Genomic DNA, 16,794 nt, shown 5'->3' with positions numbered 1-16,794 from the left:
CACGGGGAGCCTCTGCTCAGGAGCTGGCAGAGCTGATTTCCATGGACAGCTCCAACTCCTCAGCAGAGCAGGCCCAAAACAGGGGGAAAAAGCATCCTGGCTGCTTTAAAAACATCCTGTGCTTTAAACAGGGGCTCAGGAGGGAAGGGGCTGGGAAATCCTCTTGTGTAGATGCTCAGGGTTTGCTGTCCCAAACCTTGGGGTCAGTCCCTTTAGGCCGGAAGACATGGCCTGGCTTTTAGAAAATAATTTTAAAAAAAGGGATTTTGCATACTTTAAAACTGAGAAAAGGCTTTTCCTTCTCTCAGCACCCCTGTATTCCCATCACCTGGAGAAAATAATGTTCTTAACTCGCCGTGCAGTGTTTGCCCCTCTGAGGCTGTAGGAGCCAGGGAATGGTTTGGGTTGGCAGGGACATTAAAACCCATCCAGCTGAACCCTGCCATGAGCAGAGACACCTTCCACTACCCCAGGCTGCTCCAAGCCCATTCCAGCTCGATGTCTCCCATCTCAGGCAGGAATCTGTTCTCTTTCCAAAGAAAGGCTTCAGGGTTTCCTGCAATATCAATAATTTATCCAAGATGGATACCTCTTACCTCCTATTTTGATGGATAAGCTGCCAGTTCTCCAGTTCTTTAATCCACCTCTCTCTTGCTGGGTAGTTATCTGAAAAACTCCAGGATACGGAGAACGAAGCCATGGCCAAGATTGTGGAACTGGAAAAGCAGCTGATGCAAAGGAACAAAGAACTGGACGTGATCAGGGTGAGTGGGGTGGGGAAGCCTGGGGGGATTCAGGATGCAGGAGTGGGGACATGGACCTGGGGCAGGGGAATTCTCTTGGCTTCCCAGTATTGAACCCTGGGCAGGTTTCAGGTGGAATTGTTTGTGTGGGCACTCAGAGGATGGACAGAAATCCCTTTGGATGTGCCAGGAGTCGCTGAGTGAGGTGGACACATCTCATTCCCTGGGTGTGGAGCATTCCAGGTGGGAGTTTTGGACCTGTGGATGTCCCAAAGGGTGGGAGAATCCAGAATTTCTCTGGGGGGGCTGCCCTGGGCACATGCAGCGCAATCTCTTCTCTGGATCAGGCTGCTCTGATGCTGCCCTTGGGACTCTGAATGCACATTCCCTGCTCCTGTGTCATTCCAGGAGATCTACAAGGATGCCAACAGCCAGGTTCACACCCTGAGGAAGATGGTGAAGGAGAAGGAGGAAGCCATCCAGCGCCAATCCACGCTGGAGAAGAAGATCCACGAGCTGGAGAAGCAGGGAACCATCAAGATCCAGAAGAAAGGGGATGGGGACATCTCCATCCTTCCCGTGGCGCTGGGCTCCGGGATGGTGCCGGCAGGAGCAGAGGCAGTACCAGGGACCTGTGGCACGCCTGGAGCCGCCCCCTCGGTGCCGCTGCCCCCACCTCCACCCCCCCTGCCCGCCCTGCCGGGCTCCCCTGAGGCAGGTGAGGCGGGAGGGAGATCCCAGCTGTGGGCACCAGACCTCCCTGGGCAGCTCCAGTGCCTGACCCCCCTTCCCTGGGGAAACTCCTGATGCCCAGCCTGAGGCCGCTCCCTCTCCCCCTGTTCCCTGGGAGCAGAGTGTGACCCCCACCTGGCTGCCCCCTCCAGCTGCTTTTCCATGGATGGAAAAATTGGTCCCATCTTTCCTGAGGGCGCTTCCAGGCTTGGAAGCCTTTGGCGGCTCAGGGTGGGGAGGGGACACCGCGGGGATGCTGCGGCTCTTTGTGCCCCTTCCCTCCACGGTAACTCCATTTTCCCTCTATCCCACAGTGCCCAACGGCCCCGTGGCAGTGCCTGTGCCACCTCCACCACCACCTCCTCCTCCTCCTCCTCCTCCTCCTCTCCCGGGCCCGGCTCCAGACGCAGCTCCAGCAGCTCCGCTGCCGCCTCCGCCGCCGCCCTCGGCTCCCCCCCTGCCCGGCACGGCCTCGCCCACCGTGGTCTTCAACTCTGGCCTGGCAGGTAAAGCTCCCTCGGGCACCCTGGCCCTAAACAAACCCCATTGTTCCTCAGCGGGGTTGGGAGGGGCAGCTCCTGGAAGGAAGGAGCGTTCCGGGCTCTCTGAGGCCGCCCCGAGGAGCTGTGGCTGCTCCATGCGTCCTTGGAAGAGTCCAGCTTGGAGCAGCCTGGGATGGGGGAACTGGGTAATCCTCGATGGCCCTCCCAGCCCAAAGCAGTGGGAGATTGTGGGATTTATCAACCCAGCAGTTTGGGTTTGGTCTGGAAGAGTTGGATTCTCCAGCGGAGCAAAACTCACACCGAAAGGATTTTATAAACGGGGTCGGTTTTGGCTTGGACAGCATTTGGGCTTGATTTCTTCTGAGGAGAAGAATCAGTGCAAAATTTGTGAAATTTTTTGTGGAAATTTGGGAAGAAAAGGCAAAATTTGGGGATTTTTTGGAAGGAAGAATAATGTGCTGCCCATCCTTACCCGTGTTTTAGTCACTGCCTCCTGCCAGGTGTCTCAGGGCTCACTGGTGTCCCCAGAAATCTCCAGAGCTCGTTAGGAGTCCAAAGCAAGAGACTCATTAAGAGCTTCGTTAAAGACCAAAAATCTACTTAAATATGCCAGCCTTTAAAGGTTCCTTGGAAGACAAAAAGCATCCTGGCTCAGAGGGTCCCAGGGTGTTTTGTAGGAAAATCCAGCCCCACAGAGAGGGCTGATCCCTCGGGATGTGGCTGGGGAGGTGCCTGGGGGCTGCTGGGCTGCACATCCCATTTTCCAGTGGGAATTCCGAGGGAATGGGACTGGGAGTGCCTTTTGTGGATGCAGGGGCTCTGCAGGAAGGAGCATTCCCAGGGCAGGAGCGCTGTGGGGCCGAGGGGAGTTGGGAAATACCAAATGCTGCTTTTCGGACCTCTCCTAACGCTTGTTTCTCTGTTCCTTCTGCTTCCCGCTAAGATGGGCCCATCAAGCTCTTCTGTAGGTTCCTTCCTGCTAAGTATTCCTTATCTGGCATGCCCTGTGTCCTGGGGGTGTCCAGGGGCACCTGGGGGGTATCCAGGGGATGGGCAGGGGGAGGTCGGAGCCAGCCCTCGGGATTTGGGCACCCAGAGCTTGGGAAGGGAGGAGGAGGAGGAAGGGGAATCTGAAGGGGTTCTGAGCTCCATTGTCTTTCCCATGAGGCATTCCTGCCTTCCCTGTCCTGGAGTAACCTGGGAGCAGTTAATTGTCCATTCCAATGTGTGCACAGCTAGAAAATTCCTTTTCCATGGCTGTTCAAAGCTATTCCTTCTTTTCTTTTAGGAATTATTTTGAGTAACCCCATCAATTGAGCAGAGAGCAAAACCCTGTTTAGTGTAGATGAGCACAAGGTGGATAAATGCAATTTCCAAAAGACCCACTGGAATATTCTGTGTATTCCCTGTTACCCCACTTGGTGGCCAGCAAGGCAGGACCAGGGATTGATTCTGTTCCACGTTTGCCAGATTTTCTGGGGAGTAATTCAGGAGCAGAAGGTTGATTGATGGACTTTAGTTCATTGATTTTGTAGCAAGGAACAAATCTGTGTTCTCGTGTAAGGAAAAGGAAATGGGAACTGGATTCTGGAAATGATACATGTGGCTTCCAGATTGAATGGAATAGGAATAGGAATAGGAATAGCAACAGGAATAGGAATAGAAACAGAAATAGGAATAGAATTAGGAATAGAAATAAAAATAGGAATAGGATTAGGAATAGGAATAGACATAGGAATAGGAATAGGAATAGAAACAGGAATAGGAATAGAAATAGGAATAGGATTAGGAATAGACATAGGAATAGGAATAGGAATAGGAATAGGAATAGGGTTGTTCCCTTGCTCACTCAGGCCTCATTTCCAGGTTTCATTTTCACAGCTCCTCTGTTTAAATTCCTAAATTACTCCAGAATTCCCAAATGACTCTGATTTGCTGGATTTGCACAGCACAGGAATTAAAACCTGGTTTTAAGCACCTGTTAAAGCCCAGCTTTGCTGCAGCTTTGGCCCTTGGCTTTGAAAATGAAACCCATTGAGAAGGTGGCCCACTGCAGTTTCCCCAAATCCCATTTCCCAAAACCTTGGGAACGGGGCATTTTTCCCTTCCTGTCACCTGTTTGTGACGCAGCTCAGAGTGGGCTCTGCCAGCAGCACGACAGGGCTGGATTCACCCACTGTCCCCCTTTCCCATGGAATTTGGACAGAGCCTGGGAGCTGACATCAATCCAGGCAGCTCGTGGGGATACAGGGATCCCAGATTTCCCTTTGGGAGAACTGCAGAGCCCTGGGGGCTGGTGCTCCCCTCTCCAGCAGCCTCTGGAGGCAGTGCCACCTTTCCAGGATCCCAGTGGGACAATTAGCTCTGCCCAGTTCTTCCCGGTGCTGGAGCCCACCTGGGGAGCTGCCGGGGCGGTTTCTCAGGAGCTCCCCCTGTCCCGTCCCCAGCTGTGAAGATCAAGAAGCCCATCAAGACCAAGTTCCGCATGCCCGTGTTCAACTGGGTGGCCCTGAAGCCCAACCAGATCAACGGCACCGTCTTCAACGAGATCGACGACGAGCGCATCCTCGAGGTGCGGCCCCTGCTCCCCCTGCCCTGTGCCCAGCCAAACCTGCAGCCATGGAATGGGCTTGGAAAAGCCTCTCAGACCGCCCGGTCCAGCCCTCGGGCCAGCACTGCCCCGTGTCCCCAAGGGCCACGTGCACAGGGGTTAAATCCCTCCGGGAGTGGGGGCTCCAGCCCCTTCCACTGCCTGACCATGCTGGCCAGTATCCAATATTCCCTAATATCCAGCTAAACCTCTGCTGGAGCAGCCTGATTCCATTTGCTGTCCTCCTGTCCCTGTTCCCTGGGAGCAGAGCTGGCTGTCCCCTCCTGCCAGGGGGTTGTGGGGAGTGGGAAGTTCTCCTCAGGGATAGGGCACGGCAGTGGCCTCGGGACAGGGCTCATTCCAGGTCCTGGATGCTCCCATGGATGCTTTAGCCATGGCTGGATAAAGCTCCAGTGCTCACCAATGTTTTCCTGGATTTCTGGACCTGTGCCGAGCTGTCTGGGGCTGGATTTCTGGGATCTGGGCAGATTTCCTCATCCCAGCTCAGGAGTGTGTTCCTTCCATCCCTCAGCCTGTGACGGAGCTCTCCGGGTTCCAATGCCAGGTTGGGCAGGGTTGGAAAAACCTGCCCTGGTGGAAGCTGTCCCTGCCCACGGCAGGGGGTGGAACTGGGATGAGCTTTCAGATTCCAAGCCAAACCATTCCATGATTCCATGACCCTGTCTCAGCCACCCCTGCCCTTCTGGATTAGGATTTAGCGTTCCCTGCAGGATAAATCCTTTCCTTTCCTTTCCAGGACCTAAACGTGGATGAATTTGAGGAGATATTCAAAACGAAAGCCCAGGGCCCAGCCATGGACCTGACCTCCAGCAAGCAGAAGATCCCTCAGAAAGGCTCCAACAAGGTCACGCTGCTGGATGCCAACAGAGCCAAGAACTTGGCCATCACCCTGCGGAAAGCCGGCAAGACGGCGGATGAGATCTGCAGAGCCATCCACGTGTGAGTGCAGCCAGGGAGCCTCCCCAGGCTCGCTGCGAGGGCTGGAAAGGGCTGATGGAACAGAGGCCAGGGGGAGGATGGAATGGTGGCGAATTCCCAGAAATCAGAGTCTGATTGGTGGTGCTGAGTCAGTGCTGAGGTTGGACAAATGCTTCCTTTATGGAAGCAGCTCGTTCCAGCCTGTCCAGCTTGCCGTGGCAGCTCCACGGTGTTTCCTGTCCCAGTGAGCACAATCCAGAGGGAGCCCAGGAAGAGGCAGCTCTTCTGGTTGGCTCCATGAAGGATGAGTTCAGTCCAGGTGCTGCAGCAGATTTTGCATGGAATTAGGTTTGTGGAGTGGCCTCGGGAGCTGATCTGGATCCTTCCCTGCTCCTGGGACAGGTGGAGCTGCTCCTTGGGGCTGATCCCAGGTCCATCCAGACTCATCGGGGCCATGGCAAGCATCTCCCACTCCTCCCTTAAGGAATATCTCCAAAATGTGGGTGCACAAGCTTTGCCTTTGGCCGAGAATGACCCAAAGCTGCCCCAGGTCCTGGCAGGTTCAGCAGTTGGGCTTTAGGGGGCTCTGGGCCATTTAAATACAAATATTTGCTCCTCTCCACCTCTTTTCCCTGGAAAAGTGAGCCTGGAGGGGTGGGGGACAGCCACGTGTTTGCACATGGAAGCAGCATCATTCCCATCATCCCTGGATCCTGTTCCCATCTGCATGGGCAGGGCAGGAGGAGCTGCACAGCTTCTTCTTTGCTTTTCTTCATGTGGAGCTGAATCCCAGACTGCTCCGGGTTGGCAGGGACCTCAAAGCCCATCCAGGGACACTCCCACTGTCCCAGCTGCTCCAAGCCTGGCCTTGGGCACTGCCAGGGATCCAGGGGCAGACCCAGCTGCTCTGGCAATTCCATTCCAGCCAGGAATTCCCAATCCCCAATCTCCCATCCATCCCTGCCCTCTGGCACTGGGAGCCATTCCCTGGCTCCTGTCCCTCCATCCTTGTCCCCAGTCCCTCTGCAGCTCTCCTGGAGCCCCTCCAGGCCCTGGAAAGTGCTGGAAGCTCTCCCTGGAGCCTTCCCTTCTCCAGGGGAACATTCCCAGCTCTCCCAGGCTGGCCCCAGAGCAGAGGGACATCCATGGCCTGGCCACTTCCCTGTGAGCTGTGTCCCCACACCCTTTTCCCGGGATTTTCCCGCAGCTTTGACCTGAAGACGCTGCCGGTGGATTTCGTGGAGTGCCTGATGCGGTTCCTGCCCACGGAGAACGAGGTGAAGGTGCTGAGGCTCTACGAGAGGGAGAGGAAGCCCCTGGAGAACCTGTCGGACGAGGACAGGTTCATGATGCAGTTCAGCAAGATCGAGAGGCTGATGCAGAAAATGACCATCATGGCCTTCATCGGCAACTTCGCCGAGAGCATCCAGATGCTCACCCCGGTGAGGGGCAGCAGGGAATATCCACAGCTGGAAGGGACCAGGGGATCATGGATCCAGCCCCAGGCCCTGCACAGACACCCCAGACCCCACCCTGGATCATGGATCCAGCCCCTTGTCCTGCACAGGCACCCCAAAACCCCACCCTGGATCATGGATCCAGCCCCTTATCCTGCACAGGCACCCCAAACCCCACCCTGGATCATGGATCCAGCCTCTTGTCCTGCACAGACACCCCAAACCCACCCTGGATCATGGATCCAGCCCCTGGCCCTGCACAGGCACCCCAAAACCCCACCCTGGATCATGGATCCAGCCCCTGGCCCTGCACAGACACCCGAAAACGCCACCCTGGGCATCCCTGGGAGTGCTGCCCCAGCTGCTCTGGCAATTCCATCCCAGCCAGGAATTCCCAGTTCCCAATCTCCCATCCATCCCTGCCCTCTGGCACTGGGAGCCATTCCCTGGCTCCTGTCCCTTGTCCCCAGTCCCTCTGCAGCTCTCCTGGAGCCCCTCCAGGCCCTGCCAGGGGCTCTGAGCTCTCCCTGGAGCCTTCTCCTCTCCAGGGGAGCATTCCCAGCTCTCCCAGCCTGGCTCCATGGCAGAGGGACAACAGTGCTCTGTCCCATGGTGTGGATGAAAACCGGGAAGGTTTTCCTCCAGGAAGTGTTTGGAGGTTCATTTTCCTCCTGGCTGGATGTGCATTAACCAAAGCTCTCCCTGTGTTTCCCCACAGCAACTCCACGCCATAATCGCTGCCTCTGTCTCCATAAAGTCATCCCAAAAACTTAAGAAAATCCTGGAGGTAGGTCTGGTCTCAGCTGTCCTTCTAGGGGGGTCTAAACCTCCAGGAATTTGTCCTGAGAATTCCTGCTCTGCTCTGTTTCATCCTGGCAGATCATCCTGGCTCTTGGGAATTACATGAACAGCAGCAAACGAGGGGCTGTGTATGGATTTAAGCTGCAGAGTTTGGACCTGGTAAGAAAAGCAGGGATGTGCTGTGGGCACCCGCTGGGAAAAGGAGCTGTGGAGTTCTTGAGGCTGGAAAAACCTTCCAGGATCATGGAGTCCAACCATTCCCAGCACTGCCAAGGCCACCACTGCCCCATGTCCCCAGTGCCACATCCACAGGGCTGTGAACTCCCTCCAGGGATGGGGATTCCACCATTCCCTGGGCAGCCCCTGCCAAGGCCTGAGCCCCCTTTCCATGGGGAAATTCCTGCTGTGCCCACCCTGAGCTGCCCTGGGCCAGCCTGAGGCCGTTCCCTCTGCTCCTGTCCCTGTTCCCTGGGAGCAGAGCCCGACCCCCCTGGCTGTGCCCTCCTGGCAGGGAATTCCAGAGAGGGAAAAGATCCCTGGGGATCCTCCTTTGCTCCAGGCTGAGCCCCTTCCCAGCTCCCTCAGGGATTCTGCAGCCCCTTCCCAGCTCCCTCAGGGATTCTGCAGCCCCTTCCCAGCTCCCTCAGGGATTCCCCAGCCCGTTCCCAGCTCCGTTCCCTTCCCTGGCCCCGCTCCAGCCCCTCAGGGTCCCTCTCATCCCAGAGCTGTCCCCAGCCCTGGAGGTGCCCCAGCAGTGCCAGCACAGGGACGGGCAGTGTCCTGGGGCTGTGTCACACCGGGGCTGGCACAGCCCAGGGCCTCTTGCCCAGCTGGGCACCCCTGGGCTCGTGTTGATCACCCCCAGATCCTTTCCCAGTTTTCCGGCCTCTCTATCCCGACCCTGTGGCCCTTCAGGGGGTCCTGGTGACCCAGGTGGCTGCTGGGGACTCCACGGGTGGTTCCAGCAGGGAGGACACGCTGGAACAGCCCCAGTGAGTCCCTTTGCTCCCCACACCTGTGCTGCTGCTCCTGCCAGCTCCTGGAGACCAAGTCGACGGACCGGAAGCAGACGCTGCTGCACTACATCTCCAACGTGGTGAAGGAGAAGTACCAGCACGTGGCCCTGTTCTACAACGAGCTGCACTACGTGGAGAAGGCAGCAGCAGGTAGAGCCCCCTCCTCTGCCCTGCCGGGCTGGGACATTGCTGGCACAGCTGGCACGCTCAGCGTTCCCGTGCCGCTCCCCAGTGTCCCTGGAGAACGTCCTGCTGGACGTGAAGGAGCTGCAGCGGGGCCTGGAGCTGACCAAGCGCGAGTACACCATGCACGACCACAACACCATGCTCAAGGACTTCATCCAGAGCAACGAGGGCAAGCTCAAGAAGCTCCAGGATGATGCCAAAATAGCCCAGGTACTTCTGCGCTCCCGGGATCTGCCGTGAGGGGGGTGACAGCCAGGGATGGGCTCTGTCTCCATGGAATGCTGGGCATGGGGAGGATGCCTGGCAGGGAGTGCAGGGCACTGAAGCTGGGCCCGTTGCAGGATGCCTTTGACGATGCTGTGAAGTATTTCGGGGAGAATCCCAAGACAACCCCACCCTCGGTCTTCTTCCCGGTGTTTGTCCGCTTTGTGAAGGCCTACAAGGTAAACCAGAGCTTCCTTGTCCTTGTCCTGTCCTTCTCCTCCTTCTCCTCCTCTTCTTCCTCCTCTTTCTCTTTTTCTCTTTTTCCTCTTCCTCATCCTCTTTGTCCTCCCCCAACTTCTCCTCCCATACTCTTCCCCTCCTCCTTTTCTTTTCCTCCTTCTCATTTCTCCTTCTCCTCCTTTCTCCTCCTCCTTTCTCCTTCTTTCTTCTCCTTCTCATTTCTCCTTCTCCTTCTCCTCCTCCTTTCTCCTTCTTTCTTCTTCTCCTCCTTCTCATTTCTCCTTCTCCTCCTTGTCCTTTCTCCTCTTTTCTCCTCCTTTCTTCTTCTCCTCCTTCTCATTTCTCCTTCTCCTTCTCCTCCTGCTTTCTCCTCCTTTCTCCTCCTCTCTCATTTCTCCTCTCTCCTTTCTTCCTTTCTTCTTTCTCCTCCTCCTCTCTGTCCCTCAGAAGCCCCATGGTGGCACAGGTCCCATTCCTCCCTGGCTCCCCTGGGATCTCTAACCCGTGGGCTTTCTCACAAACAGCAAGCAGAGGAAGAGAACGAGCTGAGGAAAAAGCAGGAACAGGCCTTAATGGAAAAACTCATGGAGCAAGAAGCGTTGATGGAGCAACAGGACCAAAAGGTATGGCACAGATACAGCTTCCAGGTGGGACTGGGTTCCTGATTTTCAGAAACCTCCGCTCCGAGTGAGGAACTGTTGCTGCCTACAAAGAGTCTGGGAGTTTCCATGGAGGGAACTGGGATAGGCTGGGAAAGTTCCAGTGTGGGTTCTGCTGCTTTGGAAGTCGGGAAAAGTAAGGAAAAGTGAACAGGTGGAAAGTTGTAACGAGCTAAACTTCATCCTTCCCTGACTTCTCTGGAGTGGGAGCAAGGAAAGAGAAAGAAAAAGGAGAAGGAGGAGGAGGAGGGTGAAAAAGAGGAGAAGGAAGAGGAGGAAAAGAAAAGCAGGAAGAAAAAGAGGAGGAGGAGAAGAAGGAATAGTATAGGAGGAGGAGAACTGGGGGGAGGACAAGGAGGATGAGGAGGAGGAGAAAGAGGACGAGGCTGTTTGCGGCCTTGGGAATGGGGTGGAAATGGCAGTTCCTGTGGGAATTGCTGGGGCACAGGCCTGAGGCTCAGGAGGAAGCCCAGCAGAGGAGGGGGAGCTCCGTGCTGACCGTGGCCGTGCGTGTTCCAGTCCCCATCCCACAAGAGCAAGCGGCAGCAGCAGGAGCTGATCGCGGAGCTGCGGCGCCGGCAGGTCAAGGACAACCGGCACGTGTACGAGGGCAAGGACGGCGCCATCGAGGACATCATCACAGGTACCCTCTGCCCCTGGCCCAGCCTCGGCAGTGCCCAGGATCTGCCCAGCGCCTGTCCAGGCCTCTGTCCCCTCCCTTGCTCCTCTCCTGCTTGTGTGGAGCAAGTCCAGAAGGTTCTGCTCCTTCTCTTCCCGCTGTGGGGACATTCAGGGTTTTAGAGCAGGCAGGGAGTGCCTCATCCCAGCAGCTGCTCCAGCTGTGCCGTGCATCTGTCCCAGATCCCTTTTTGGGATCGGGATCAGGATGAAGAGCCTCTGTTTTCATTAAGATTGATCCCAGAAAGTCTTCAGTCAACCCCCGGTGACCCCAAACCGCTCCAGGTTTTCCTGCCGATCCCAGAGGGAAGGGACACAGCCCCTGGTGCAGCCAGGCACAGTCAGGACTTGGCTGCTGATTGAAAGAGCCACCTGAACTGCATCTTTCCCAGCAATGAAATCCTTTTTAACACTTCCCAGCTTCTGGGATTGCAGGACTGGGAGTTTTCCACACGTTTTTCACCTGCGATGCGGAAGGGAAATGATTTAACACCTCAGGAGCTTCACAAACTCCATTTCCTTGCACAGAACCCCAAAAAAAAGGTCTTTGCCAACTGCTCCTGGAAGTTTTCCACAGGAGCTTTTCCTGCAGAAGGGCAGGAGAGCTCTTTGATCCCTCACTAAGGCAGCCAGGGAATTTTTGCCCAATTGGATGAAGTGTGTGAAGCTTGCCCAACTCCTTTTAACCTTGATTAATGGCTGTGAGATAACACTCCTCATTTAAAGGGCAGGGTGGCAATAATATCCAACCTGGCATTGCTTCCACAACTCCTCCGGACTCCTGGGGCTCTGTTTAATTGGAAAAATGGTTTTCCTGCTCTGTGGAAGGAACAGATTGTGTGGCAGATGCCCATCCCTATGGAAAAAACCATCCAGGGGAGAGGGTGCCAGGCTCCAATTAAACATTTCCTGCACTCTTGTGCCTGGATTTGCCCATTTTGGGGCCGCAAGCCACGGAGGAGGAAAGGTCAAGCATGGAAGGTGAGGTAGGACCGAGGTCACCTCCCCATCCCTGGAGATCTCCCAGTAAATCCTGCACCTCCCCATCTCTGGGAGTGCTCCAGGCCAGGTTGGATGGGCTTGGAGCACTCTGGGACAGTGGAAGGTGTCCCTGCCCATGGCTGGGGTGACACTGGATGGGATTTAAGGTCCCTTCCACCCCAAATCATCCCAAACACCAAGGTCTTCCCACAAACCTGAAGCACACCTTAAAGCAAGTTCTTCAAGGGAATTATTTTATATAGAGGGGGAGTGGCTTTAAGATGAAGGAAAGGTCAGGGATTGGGAAGGAATTCCTGGCTGGGTGGGTGGAGAGGCCCTGGCACAGGGTGCCCAGAGCAGCTGGGGCTGCCCCTGGATCCCTGGCAGTGCCCAAGGCCAGGCTGGACAGCTTGGAGCAGCCTGGGACAGTGGAAGGAGTCCCTGCCATGGCAGGGGTGGGATGGGATGAGTTTAAGGTCCCTTCCCACCCAAACCAGGCTGGGATTCCACGAGTGGATGAAATGCCTCCTGAAGCCTCACAACCACCTTGTCCCAAGGCCAGTGAGGAGCAGGCTGGAGCGTGTCCCGGTGTCCCTCGTGGGGCACGGAGCTGTGCCCTGGCCTGGAGCAGCGCTGACCTTGGTTTGTGTGTGGCTGTTGTTGTTCCCATGCAGTGCTGAAGACGGTGCCGTTCACCGCCCGAAGCGCCAAGCGCGGCTCTCGGTTCTTCTGCGACCCTGTTGTCCCCGAGGAATTCCATTACTAAACTCTCCCTCTTTCACACCTGACGCTCTTAGAAACCAGGAAGGTCGCTGTAGACTTTTTGCCACTTTCTTTGTGCGGATCTCAGCCAGGAATCTGTGACTGTTGAGTGTGTAGTGGTGTCCAGCGTCCTCCTGACTCTGTAGTGGTGTCCCCTCTGTTGCATGTCCTCTTCATCCCATCCCTAATCCCATCTGGCTGTCCTCGTGTCCCATAGAACAGCAAGCTGGGAGTCACTGGGATGAGTCTCCTGCAGTGCAAGGGCTGAGGAGCCCGAGCAGTGACGGCTCGCTTGGCTTGTGTCTAACCCAGGGTGCCGTGCATGTGGCACCTCCGAGCGGAATTCCGGGCTGCGTGGACCATGGGAATGGCCTTGGGGGTGGCTTCTGGCTCGGGAATAACACCCATGGGGTGGTCCAGGATTCCTGAGGAGCCCCTGCATGTCCAGCTGCATGGGGTGGAACAGTGGGGCGAAATCTATCCTTGTTCTGTCACGTCCATTTTTAACTCTTTCATTCCGTGTCAGTTCCATGCCAGCTTTATTTCATGGAATCAGGAATTCTGAGCCTGGCCCCTGTGCCGAGGCCGGGCTCAGTGTGTGGAGCAGGGCAGTGGGGAGCAGGGCTGGGAGTTGGGAATACAGGGCACAACCACCGGAACGGTGCCGAGGCAAACCTGACATGGAACTGAGCCATTCCCATCGCGGTGTCCGTTGTCCCACGGGTGTCCCTCACCCAGCATGGCCCTGGACACTGTTGTCCTCATTAAGGACTCAGCTTAAGAAGCCAGCAGTGCTCCTTCCACCATTCCCTGTGTAATTCCATCAGTGCTGCCAATAAATCCACAAACTAACCCACTCCATGGTTCTCTGCTCTTCCGGGTTCTCTCTGTGTTTTCTTCCTGGAGCCAACCTTCAAAGCAGCTTGGAACTGGGCTAGGGAGCGGCCTCCTGTCCCTCCTGCCCCGTCTAACCCCTCTTGCTCTGTGGTTTCTGCCCGGGAGGTTTGAACACTGACTTGACTTGCTCTTCATTCTCCATCCCATTTTTTTACTTAACCATCATTTTTTGTGTTCTGTTTTTTTTTTTTTTTTCTTTGTTGTTTTTTGTTTTTTTTCTGTTTAGCCCTAAAGAAGAATAATATCACTAAATTTCCCAATGTTCACTCGAGGGTAAGGATTTCTTCTAGCACAGCCGTGGTGGAGGATTCCCAGAGCTGGCAAGCATCTCTTTTTACTTGGCTTCCTCCTCTCTCTCTGTGCCAGGCAGCTGGTGGTAGATGTGGCTGAGCTAATACTGGTGAGACCCTCGAGGCCACTTGAGACCCAGATCCTTGATTTTCACCTCTGGAGGTGCAGGGATCCACAGGATGTTGGCTGGTGACCATCATCACACTGTTTTGGCCACTTCTCCTCAAGCTGAGCCCAAAACAGTTCTGTCTCCAAATGCTGTTTGTTGGTGACCATCTTCACACCCCATTTTGGCCATTTTAATTCGAGTTGAGCCCAGAATAATCTTGTCCCCAGGTGGTGTTGGTTGGTGACCACCATCACACTCTGGCTGGCCATTTCTCTTCAAGTCCAACCCAAAATTGTTTTGTCCCCAGGTGTTGCAGCCCCATAGTTGGGTTCTGCATGAGGTGGACAATCTCCAACTCCAGGTGTGGGAGTTCTGTGTAACCCCCAACACAAGTTATCCAGGAAATCTGAGGGATTTGCCCAGTCCAAGACAAATTTGTTGGCCAGGAGACCAGTATTTGAACTGGAATTGTCTTTAATGCTTCTTCTCTTGTAGATGCACAGGTGACAGCACGTGTGACACATGTGACACCTGTAATGGGCTTCCACCATCCCATCCATCAGCTTTCTCTCTCTTCCATCCATCCATCCATCCCGTCCCATGCTCAGTGTTCCCTCCCAAGCTCCCCCCTCCTTTGGCTGATGGAGCATCACTCCAGCCATGGAAAGCAGCTGGAGAATCCCAACCCAGTGCCAGCTGCTTTCCCCAGGGCACCTCTTTTACTTCTTGGAGGTCCTTGCCATCCTGAACGATTCCATGAATCCATGTTAAATGGGATGTAGCCATCCTAAATCTATCCCGGTGAGGTTGACCCCGTGGGTCACGCACCCGCCGTGAGGAACACCCTCCAGCTCAGGCGTGGGAACAGGCAGGGAACACCTCAAACCACAGGCTGGGCTGGACGCGGCCTTGGTGACCGCTGTGAGGGGCCATTCCCACCAGCAGCATCCCGATCCCACCAGCAGCATCCCGATCCCACCAGCAGCATCCCGATCCCACCAGTATTAACCAGCCGCTGGGGCGCGTAGTTCGGGCACGTCCGTCCTTCCCCGCGCTGCGCCGATCCCCGCTCCCGTCCTCCACAAGCTGCTTTGACTGGCTTCCAGCGGGCCTTTCCCTGTCTGTCCTGCCGTGTGCCGCGTGTCCGTGTGTCCGCGCGGGCGCTGCTGACTGCCGGCTCCCCGCAGATCTCCGGAACCAGCCGTACCGCCGCGCCGACGCGCTGAGGAGGAGCGTGCGCCGCCGCTTCGACGAGCACGGGCTGCGCTCCAACGGCGCCGAGCTGGCCATGTGAGCCCGCCGGGGAGCGGGATGGGCTCCGGCACATCCCTCCTTCTCCGGGGAACGCGGACCTTCGGAGGGCTCCCGGCCCCGCGCCGGGCTCTCCACGCCAAGTGCCTGAAATGGAAGCTCCTGCTCCGATGGATCCGAGCAATAGGATTGGGGTTGGTTGGGTTTCTCCGGACGCCGAGACTCTGCAGGATTTGTAACCAAAATGTAAAATAGGGGTTGGGTTGGGGGGTTGGGTCGGTGAGAGCAAGGGCTCCTGTGGGCCTGACTGGCTGGAAACTGGGAATACTGGGATGTGCTTGGCTTCTAACGCTGGGCCGAGGGGCAGGCCCGGCCTTCAGCTGCACTTAACAGCTCTTTTTTAATTAAATCTACAAACAAAGACATTTGAGGGCTTTCTGTACCGGGAATCAAAATAATCCCAAGGAAGAACCCAGCCCTTTTCCCAGCCCATGCAGCCTCCAAATGGAACGTGGGCCCACAGGCCCAGGGCTAGGAATGGAACAGGAGGTGCCCCAGCCCAGCGCGGGGGTTTGGGATGTTCCAGGCCGGCCAAGGCAGGCAGCGTTGGGATAACAGCGTATTTATTAATTAGCACTAAGCAATTAACACCCAGTAATCAGTATTAGGCTCTGAGGACCGGTGCAGTCCAGTTCCTGGCAGGGGGATTCCAGCCCTGCTCTGGCTCCGAGACGTTCCCGCTCGGATCCCTGCTGAGGCTCCTTTGGAGGGGAAGCCCAGCCTGAAATTCGCGGCAGGGTTTGGGTTCTCCATGGTGTTTCCCAAGCCTGGAAAGGGACAGGAGGCTGATGGGGACCATGTGCCCCTCCCTGTGCCCCGGAGCAGCGGGATGGATCCCACTCCCTGCCAGCAGCAGCCAGGAGTTGGGAAGAGCTGGACTGAGGAGAAATTTGTCCTTCCCAAATCCCATTTTGCTTCCAGCTTCCCTGCCTGGGCTCATCTATCTGTTAATTGTAAAATTTCTTGTATAGTATTTAACCACTGAATTTCTTTGCCCTTTTCCATTGTGCTCCTGTGAACCACTGGTGAAGGTCCCTGTTTTTGTTTATTTTTTTCCCTTGGATAATGTGTAGTTATATGATAATCTGTTTTTAAATGTACAGATATTTTGCTACAAAATTGGTGCAGTTTTTTATGGTTTTTACACTTCCCCCCCACTTTAGCCTCTGGGTAATATTGTAAATATTGTTTAAAAGGAAATAAATGCATCAAGCCTGTGCTATACAATCTGAATGTTATTTTAACTTATAGTTTTTGTTTTTATATTTAACTAAAAGGACAGTTTTGGACTCAGAGTTACCACATTGACCAATTTCCAGGAATTTTTCCTTGAAAAACTGCCAAGTTTTGCATTTACAGCACTGTGTACTTGACCTGCTAAAGAGAACATGCCACTGTTGGAACGAGCGTTTGGATCAAAGAAAACCGGAGCATTTGAATTTCAAATTTCAGCACTTGTTGGGGTATAAGCACTAAATCTCATTTTCTTCAGCTCAAAGGTATTTTTATAATAAAAGCCCAGAATGAAAGCCAAGCTGGCATGTTCTCTTTAATATTTTTCTAGTCATAGATCTGCTTCTTAGCAAGATTAGAAGTGTTTCTAAAGCAGTTCACGTTCCTTTCCTGGTCTGTTCCTGCCCTAAAATCAAATAAACTATTTACACTACTACACTGAAATCCAGAGGGGTTTTTTTG

The 16,794-nt window shown here is 55.1% G+C and overlaps 1 protein-coding gene across 10 annotated transcripts in view; it reads left to right on the top strand.

The window, feature by feature from the left end:
* Positions 1-16,768, top strand: part of FMNL2 (formin like 2) — a 116,711-nt gene extending 99,943 nt beyond the window's left edge. For 2 of the 10 annotated variants that reach the window (XM_038142011.1, XM_038142004.1), the window contains 15 exons: positions 663-764; positions 1,152-1,461; positions 1,790-1,981; positions 2,922-2,942; positions 4,426-4,550; positions 5,326-5,528; positions 6,715-6,949; positions 7,683-7,751; positions 7,844-7,924; positions 8,802-8,931; positions 9,014-9,177; positions 9,309-9,410; positions 9,936-10,034; positions 10,590-10,713; positions 14,976-16,768. In XM_038142011.1, the coding sequence (XP_037997939.1) occupies positions 663-764; positions 1,152-1,461; positions 1,790-1,981; positions 2,922-2,942; positions 4,426-4,550; positions 5,326-5,528; positions 6,715-6,949; positions 7,683-7,751; positions 7,844-7,924; positions 8,802-8,931; positions 9,014-9,177; positions 9,309-9,410; positions 9,936-10,034; positions 10,590-10,713; positions 14,976-15,082 (2,064 nt within the window). In that variant the 3' untranslated portion in view covers positions 15,083-16,768. Of the gene's footprint in view, positions 1-662; positions 765-1,151; positions 1,462-1,789; positions 1,982-2,921; positions 2,943-4,425; positions 4,551-5,325; positions 5,529-6,714; positions 6,950-7,682; positions 7,752-7,843; positions 7,925-8,801; positions 8,932-9,013; positions 9,178-9,308; positions 9,411-9,935; positions 10,035-10,589; positions 10,714-12,403; positions 12,538-13,614; positions 13,709-14,975 lie in introns of those variants that run through there. The other 8 variants (XM_038142009.1, XM_038142007.1, XM_038142006.1 and 5 more) reach the window with 8 other exon arrangements.
* Positions 16,769-16,794: the final 26 nt, after the last annotated feature.

This window comes from Motacilla alba, chromosome 7 (assembly GCF_015832195.1).
Source record: "Motacilla alba alba isolate MOTALB_02 chromosome 7, Motacilla_alba_V1.0_pri, whole genome shotgun sequence".
In the NCBI taxonomy this organism is placed as follows: domain Eukaryota; kingdom Metazoa; phylum Chordata; class Aves; order Passeriformes; family Motacillidae; genus Motacilla; species Motacilla alba.
The sequence above is the reverse complement of the archived record's forward strand: the minus strand, read 5'-3'. Positions and strand labels throughout refer to the sequence as shown.